This window comes from Pygoscelis adeliae, unplaced genomic scaffold, assembly GCF_000699105.1.
Source record: "Pygoscelis adeliae isolate BGI_AS28 unplaced genomic scaffold, ASM69910v1 Scaffold13, whole genome shotgun sequence".
Classification (NCBI taxonomy): domain Eukaryota; kingdom Metazoa; phylum Chordata; class Aves; order Sphenisciformes; family Spheniscidae; genus Pygoscelis; species Pygoscelis adeliae.
Window position 1 is genome coordinate 3,935,874 of NW_008824499.1, and position 8,619 is coordinate 3,944,492.

Consider the following 8,619-nt stretch of genomic DNA (forward strand, 5'->3'; position numbering starts at 1 on the left):
AGTCTGGCACTGTGAGGCATTACCTTAATTGTTTTTTAGGTGCTGTCATGAATAACTCAAATAAATAATACAAGTAAGGGTTGGAGTTTGTAATTTCTTGTGTATGAATATGATTGCTTTTCTTTATCCTTCAGCTTTGAGCTTTTCACTGTGCTCTCTTACTAAGTCTGAAACAAATTTAGTCATTGTCTGACATTTCCCCCCTCTTTGAAGTAAATTTCTTCAAAATAAGCCCCCTCACATTTCACTTCCTTTAATGACTTCTATTCATGAACTGTTGTCATGTGTGAGTGAGACATACCTTATAGATGTTTTTGTAAAGTGTTCTGCAAATTAATGGTATAATAGAAATGTATTATGGTAGGATCAGGGAAAGCACAACCAATATCATGTGGTGAAGGTAAAATCTCATAGTGCATGTCCTAGAGGAGTTCTAAATCTCTTCTGCCTTAACAACATTGCTGTAGCGTATGGATTTGTGCATGAGAGATCTATTCATTTACTATGTAGGATGATAATTCAAGTTGATCGTGAACACAGAAGTAAATGTGTTGAGATAATTTTACTTTATTAGGTATTCATTTAGGAAGAAATAAAACTCAAAGATATAGCAATAGCTATATAAAATATTCAGAGTGATTTCTGAAGAAATTTTACAAGGTTTCAGGTCATAAATTTCCACCTCAAGTAGAATTCCAAATAGATTCTGCAAATGAAGAAGGAATTTGTTGTCTGAAGTATCAGATTTATTCTTAACATCTAAAATGTGGAGTATAGGAAAGGATGGGGGAAGGGTTCTTAGCTCTATCAGGTGAGGGTTAGGTGAGGAACATACTATAACGTTTTGGAGTTCTCAGGTCAGTCACTGCTGAACGTGTCTTTAAAAATACCACACCAGAATGAATTGTAGATCACTCCCTGCAGGCAACTTTTGTCCTCTAATTTTAGATTCTCTTCTGAAGGAAATACTGCCTGATGGTGGAAGAAGTGAGGAGTCTGGGTAGCATGTCTTGGTCTGCCCCTAATCCTTTGTACCTTTGGGAAGCCATTTTGTCAATACATACTTCAGTTGCAGTTAAAAAATCAAATTGTAAAAGTGAAGGTGTAATTCTCAATGTTTGATAGTGTTTTTAAAACTTGTGAAGATTATAAACTAAAACAAAAATGCCTCATATACTGAATTTTATAGTTTCATTGTTTTCTAATATTCTGCTAAAAAGCAATAATCATTTAAAATATTTGGTGTGATGATAAATGCGTGTGTAATTGATACATAGCTGGGAAGTTCTTTAGAATTTCTTACCAGTTGGAAGACTGAGCTGTTTTCTTCCATTGGTAAGAAAGGGGAAATGTAACGTTAAACAAAAGCCAACTACAGACAGATGGCTTCAGGAGTCTACCTGGAAGTCTACCTGGTTGATTATGCCAGACTTAAAGATGGGGATCCAAAAAGCATGCAAAAAGAAAATTCCTATAAACAACCTAAGTCCCACTCCTAACTTCACAGTAGATAAAGGTAATGAGTTTGTTTGGTTTTTCTATTAGAAGAGTTCTGGTTAGAGAACGTGTTAAAACTGTCCTAAAAAGATAAATATTACAGACTAGCATCACTCTTAATATAGGTGAAAAAGAAACCCTGATGTTCTTAAGTATATCCTTTTTGTTTTCTGGGAGATATGATACCTGACTAGCCATTTACATAATGGTTAGAAAATTGTGGGTGCTTAGGTGCTCACACTTTAAAGAGAGATTTGAATTCTTAATAGCTGTTCTTTTTAAGTCATAGTGAATGTTCTAGTGTTGTGATTGAAAGATATTTTCCACTGGCATGGTGATAAAGATTTTTTTTTTATATAACTTTCCTGAATATGGTTAAGTATTTTTATTGGCTCTTAATAAGTTTTACACTTCGGTTTTTAAGTCTTTTTTAATTTTAAACTTCTCAGTCACTGGGCCCTTGAGACCAGCCCTGTGGCATTGTTGGTCCTTTGCATTATCTGAAAACCTGTTTTGGGTTTCAAGATGTAGGTGCTCAGAATAAGAGTTCTGCAGATGTAGACGTAAAGGAATTCTTTGGTCCTCCTTACTAAATTAAGAGCCGAGTTCTACCCTCCTGTATATTCATGCTAGTCACCTTGAGCCTACGTGCAGAGGAAGACAAGACTTGTCCTTTGGTTTCTGGTTATTTTTGAGAGGTGTTGCCATATCCAGCCTTAGTGGAGCAATTAACATTGCCAGTTCAGATGAAAATTTGCAGTTGAAACTTTGTGCCTGTTTTTGTAGGAATCTGTCACAAAAGAAATGAGGTTTTAGTAGTTTTAGCAATGTAGAGAAAGATTTGATCCAAGTTCTCATAACTTTCAGATGTAGTCTCTCGTAATAGTCATCTTTGGTTTTGTTAGTTCTAGCGAATTAATGTTGGTCTTAGTAGTATAATATTGGAACTGTAAACTTCTTCATGGCATGGTAATTCTTATATCATTTTAATGTTTTACTGGGACAGTTTTGTGCAACTATCACTTGCTGTTTTTAAACAGTCAATTTGTATTTTCAAAATAAGTTGAATAATGGCAGCATTAACTCTAAAAATGTGTGTTGTTCTTTTGTATCTTTCTAGTTATCTGTTAAGTTCAGTAATAGCAAAATATTTATTTCTAGGTAACTTAGAAGAGAAATGCCTAATAGTGCTTCTATTTCTCTTACCGGATAAAAATAACTTCGAAGCTGATTTGCAGTGACCATGAATAATCAGTGAAGACATACGGCATTTTCTGGAATATTGAGTGTTCGCATAATGAAGATCTCTCTTCTGCAGCAGATGTATAAGGACGTACTGGTAGGCATCCCACTAGCAAAGGAAAGCCATTATTATACCTCTTTACTTAATCTGTGTGTTGAGCAGTCACCAGAAAGAGATGAAGCATGTAATTGGATGCATCTGCCATCTACTAATGGTGGTATTAGGAGCCATCAGGACACTGGTACATCAGATGCGGTTGTCCCTACAACAGGTGATACATCAAATAGCTTTGCAAACATGAACTCCTCATTCTGTCCACGGGAAGTGATGCTGCTTCAGTTAACCTTGATCAAGGTGATGGTTGCTAAAGCAGAGTCCCAGGAAATTGAATTCAATATGAGACAGAAGTACTGTGAAGTCTTTGTCCGTCTTCTGAAGGAGGCAAAAATTGACTCGAAATTGGTAAGCTTTTATAAACTTTTGAAAGATTTTTGTGAAAAGAGGAAAAAACAGAAAAAGAAGGAACATACCTTAGATACTTTTTCTTTCTACTTGTCTGCAGATTTGTCTGCTCGGTAGTTATGATCAGCTGTTATCTCACATGGCTTCAAAAAGTTTAGCATCTCTTGTGTATTTCCAGCTGAAGGAAGACGTGAGTATGGCATAACTTTTCACAGCTTAAAAAAATGACTTAGTGAATATGTGCCTTCAAGTTGTTCCATTTGACTCTAGAGCCAAGTTTATATGGTACAAAAGCAGTGACTGTATGACTACTGTAAAATCTAAAAGTACTTCTAAAGAGGCTCCTTTCGTAAGCAGACCCGCAGAGCAACATCAGAACTGCTCCTTTCCTCCATCTGTTGCTTGCATGTCTACTCTGCTCTAGCTTTCTGAAAGGCACATCTGCAGTCAGCTGATGTTCAGCATCCAGACTCTGTTAGTCCCCTCAAAATGCCACACAGTTTTGTTGAAGTGTGTTTAGCTCCAGTATCAGGAGCAATGTGAAGGTTATACAAGATAATACTATGTGATAGTTCTCCCATGAAGTGTGTCTTAAGGGGCTTTGGGTTCTAAGCGATGGATAGGAAAGAGATGTAATAAATATTCCAAGAGAGTACTTCAAGTGTGTTAGGAGGGGCAGGGTATAGAAAGAAAGGAGCTCAGATGTGTAACAGAAGTTTGTAATGTGAGGTGGAATATCTTTATATATAAACATCTGGAATTTTATGAAACTATTTTAAGGTAAAATGTGTCTAGATGACAAGAAATATTCTCTTTAAGGTTGCAATACAGGTATTTAAAAAAAACCAATAGACTATCAATATTTTTACAGTTACTTGATATCTGTTAGGTGATGCAGATATATAAAAATAGGTAATAACTTACTGAAAGTTAATCAAATGTTTTTCTGTATTTTCTTGTTTGAATATTCCAATTACTTGAGGGTTTTTTTACTTGCTGTATATTTGGTGAATATATATTGTAGCCTCCATAGTAGCATCTCTGAACATAGATTTCTCTCAGAAATACGTTTGTAATATTTCTTGCAAAGTTGTCTGGGAATTATGAATTCAGATATGGTCTGTCTACAGTATTACCTGATTTTGGGTAGGTCACATGACATTAGGAGGTTTGGTTTTCCCTGTCTGGAAAACATGGATAATTTCCGTTGCACGCGTATGTGACTTCATGTTTGTAAGTAGAGGCCTACATACTTAAAAGGCACTGGACAGATACGTTGTTTCTACCTGTGTTTTGTCTACACCTACATTTGAATCTTTTTAATGTACAATTTTAAATTATTGTATTATGATTTAATTTAATTTGTGTAGCAATTGTAAAGCATACGATTGTTTTTTGAACTAATTTTCTTAGAACTCATTAAATGTCACCTGGCTCACCTTTAGTCTGAAGACTCTTTCAGGATTCCCTGTGAGTACCCAGGTAGCAGAATGTCTGTGGACTCTTACAACTATTATCAAGGACATACTGAAAGATGAAGTTTTACCCAAAGCAGGTACTGTAGCAATTTTATGATGTTATCGAAACACGAGTGCCCGCTAGGGGGAGGAATGTTACTTGTAATCTCATCTAGAGCAGCTTGTCTAAAGAAGACCTATTTTCTTTGTTAGAAAGAGGGTGACAAAGTACTGTTAACAATGTAGTGGTTTAAAGATGTTTAAAAACCGAGAATAGTCACCATCACCTGTTTTCTGCTTATTTGATGATTTAGCTGACTGTGTTACACTCCAACTCCATAACGTTCTTCTTGTTGCTGTAGGTATTTTGAAGAAGCTGTTGGCTCCTCTTGATGCTGTGCTTGAAGGATTTTATAATTCCATTCTGTTCCATCATTTTGACAGTCACCACTATACTTCAACTTATTCTGAAGCTGTAAACAATTTGATCAGTTTTATAGATCTGCTTGAAGCACTTCTGGCTTCCAGAACTGAATTAGAACTACCGCTCAGATGCCAGAGAGTATTGTTTTTGCAAGTTTCTTATGTCCTGAACCTCATTAGCTCACCAATTCACTATTTAATCAAGAAGTTGTTCATTATGCTCCTTAAAAAATGTGTCCTTTACAAGTCTAGAGAAGATGCTAAGAGTGGATCACTGTTCTTACAAAACCCATCTTTATATGAGGATATGCTTGCACTGAGTAATGCTGTTCTGCAGGTTGTGAATTTGACTTGGCTTAATCAGATCCCACTCAGTGAAAAGGCCAGCTACTTTGGAGGCAGTGAAGCTTCTCCTGGAGATGATGCTCGAGGTGGTTCTGACCAAACTGTCCTCAGAGCCTTAAGTCTGGTTGTGCTTAAAGCACTGGAATTCAAGTTTCAGAACTCTGCTACGGAAGCTGAAATCAAAGGTAATAGTCTCTTTTAGTTTTGTTCATTAAGCAGCAAGAGTTTTAAAGCTCTCAGATTTTGTAGTTGCAGCTCATTAAGACTGTAAATAGAATTCAGCTGAATTAGTGGTGGCGGGAGGGAGGAAAGAGAAGACCCACCCAGGAAACCTGCTATCACTGCATCCTGCCTGATTAGTTGTCTCCTTGCATTTTATCCTATCCTTAGCCCTGCAGTATGGGGGGCTTGAAAAAGTTGTATTTGGGACTGAAAACTTTTCCTGTTAAGAACACATGTTAATATTTGAAATAGTTGAGCCAGCTTGGGAACACCAAGCTCTTCCCTAGCTGGAAAAGAAGAGAGCCCATAGCACAAGCATCTACTCTATTTGGGGTGGAGAACTACAAGGAACGGCAGGTAACTCTTTCTGTTTTCTAATGTGGAGGTAGACCTGCAAGTGCCATTATCTTGGTTGAAGGTACTAGGCATTACTATGCAAATGTAATGTAATAGGGCAAATAATAGGACAAATAATGTAATAGGGCAAAAAACAGCAGTGGTAGAAAAGGTAAAAATAATGAAGCTATACAGTAAAAGACAGAAAAATTATGGGAGTTGGCAGAGTATAGTGGTTGTGTTCTTCACCCTGACTTATAGGTCTAGTTTTTTGAATTAGTAGGTGTTAGGCATACTTTTCATACCTGCTTACTTGAGTATGTTTGTTCTACTGAATAGACGAATTAGATTAGTAGAAGAGCAGATCTGGTCTTGTGCTAAGGCTATGCCACAAGGCAGGCAGTGGGATGGCAAGGGAATGCTATGTGACTTGCGTTCCTGACGGAAGAGGACACATTGCTGTGTCACACTGGTGTAGCCAGTTAGTAGTCTTCTATGCTATATTGAAGTAGGGGGGTGAGGCTTTTTGCCTGAGAAATGCTCCTGGAATCCCATCTTTCCACTTGCCTCTTCACCTCTGAGAGGCACATGATGCACATCTTCTGATGCTAAGCCACCTGAACGTGGATGTGCAAATTCTATGATCAAAGCAGCTTGCTGTCCCGGATTACAGGCTTCGTGGCAAAAATGGAAAGGCCGTTCTGAAGCAGTGTTTCTAGTCAAATACAAGCGAGAATGGGTCTTCCTTATTGTCAGCCAATTGATGATGTGGCAAAAAGTAAAAAATAACTTATTTTTCTTTTTAAACAAGGATGAAATTTTACAGCATCTTAAATCTATTGAGGCATTTTAATACAAGTTCTAGATATAAATGTTATTTTACTTTTTATATTTCTACATTACGTAGCAAGCATAAAATCAATTTTTAATTCATCCAGAAGAGGCACGGACTTCTGCAAGACAGCTTCTGACACTTTTTCCAGGTTTTGGAAGATGTTACATTTGTGATGCCAGTTGCGTTCTTAGGGTTTTTTAAGTATTTGTAGGGAATATTTTACTTATGGTTCACCTTCTGGAAAATGTATAGAGACTGAGATTGTCTAAGAACAAGTGAATAGAAAAAATGTAGGTTAAATCTATTTTAGATGTCTCCATGAAAATTCTTTCTCAAAGAAAAAATTCTCCTTTCTCTTCCAGATTCATGACACAAAAATGAGTTCTTTAATGAGATTCAAATACCCCAACTGTCAAGAGGAATTTCAAGTTGAAAGGAATGGTGCTTCTATTTTAGTGACATTAAATTAAAACAAGCACCAAAATGCTTTAATATGCTAACTTCCTTTCCGGGAAGCTGGTTGATCTTATCTTTTTTTATTAACATGAATTACAGTGGCTTAACTTTAATGCATTTCAATTTTGAGAGTAATTTCCAGATAGCTTTGATTTATAGAGAAGAGTTTCAGTCTGAGTAGTAACTATCAATAACAAAGGTAATTTGCTGTTCCTATTATTTGTTAAGAGGAAAAGCAAATCTTAAATATTAAGGAAAACCACATAATGATGTGGTAAGTAAAATTGATTCCCATGTTGCAGGAAATCTTTCAAAAACAGTAATCACTGTTTATATAAATGATGCAACTGTGCTCTTCAAGCCATAGTGTACTTCCAGCAGCATTAGGGTTCTTACTTAAGGAGTACTTTTGGGGTAAAGATACATGTCACTATATTTCTTTCTGTTCTCTAAACATTGAAAGTATGCTGTGCTACATGAAAAACGGGTACCTATGTTCAGACGTAAAGAATCTTTTTATAGTATGTCATTAGTATTGAAGAGGTAAGTTTTTTGACTTAAGGCAAAGAGTCTGTCTGTCATATGAATACAAAGTTACTTTTATGAGTAAGCTACTGCACTAAAATGGCATAAATTTTGAGGTGCTTTTCGCATCCAGGAATGTGGTATTTAGAGGGAGGGGAAAAATGAAGACTTGCAGGAAAAACGCTGCTTACGTTAATCCTTCCAGCAAGGATTTTAGACCATCTCATGAAGGTACCTTTATCCCAAGCCTGTATGTACTTGGAAACATGCATCATTCATGAAGAATTTATTTCATAAAGAATATGGCTATACTACAAGCTTCATACTTTGTTTTATTGTAGAAATGAGAATTTATTCCCATCAACTGTAGATCATTGCAGTTAATTTCTACAGTGAATCATGCTGGGGGGGGGCTGTTTAGCTTCAATCCTATCAAAACATTACAGTTGTATTCTTATTTCATACGGGAAGAACTACCTGAGATGACATCTCGGCAAAGTGCTCAGATTGGATTGTTACATCTGTGGCATTGGCTTGATTGTAATTCACCTTTCTTTAGTTTGTGATGTACCAATGAAGCTACCTAATTGGGGAGCTAAAGGAAAGTATTAATCCCTGCTGTGTAGGTGTAGTCACATTTTTGTAGGTTTCCTGATATATGCAAATTTTTGGAGGTGTAATCTTGTTCATTAGTCTGCAAGCTTAGATGTGAGAGGATTCACCCTGTTGTACCCAAAACTTTCTAGGTCACCTCTGATTATTCTTCCTGGAACTCCAAGGAAATGAAGAATGCTGTTAGATGAATGAATTGTGTCCTT

General features: G+C 36.4%; 1 protein-coding gene across 1 annotated transcript in view; it reads left to right on the top strand.

Moving 5' to 3' along the window:
* Positions 1-8,619, top strand: part of LINS (lines homolog (Drosophila)) — a 12,364-nt gene that overhangs the window by 853 nt on the left and 2,892 nt on the right. Inside the window, exons 2-5 of the mRNA XM_009321470.1 lie at positions 2,659-3,202; positions 3,303-3,392; positions 4,616-4,757; positions 5,022-5,612. Of these exons, the coding sequence (XP_009319745.1) occupies positions 2,795-3,202; positions 3,303-3,392; positions 4,616-4,757; positions 5,022-5,612 (1,231 nt within the window). The 5' untranslated portion in view covers positions 2,659-2,794. The remainder of the gene's footprint in view (positions 1-2,658; positions 3,203-3,302; positions 3,393-4,615; positions 4,758-5,021; positions 5,613-8,619) is intronic.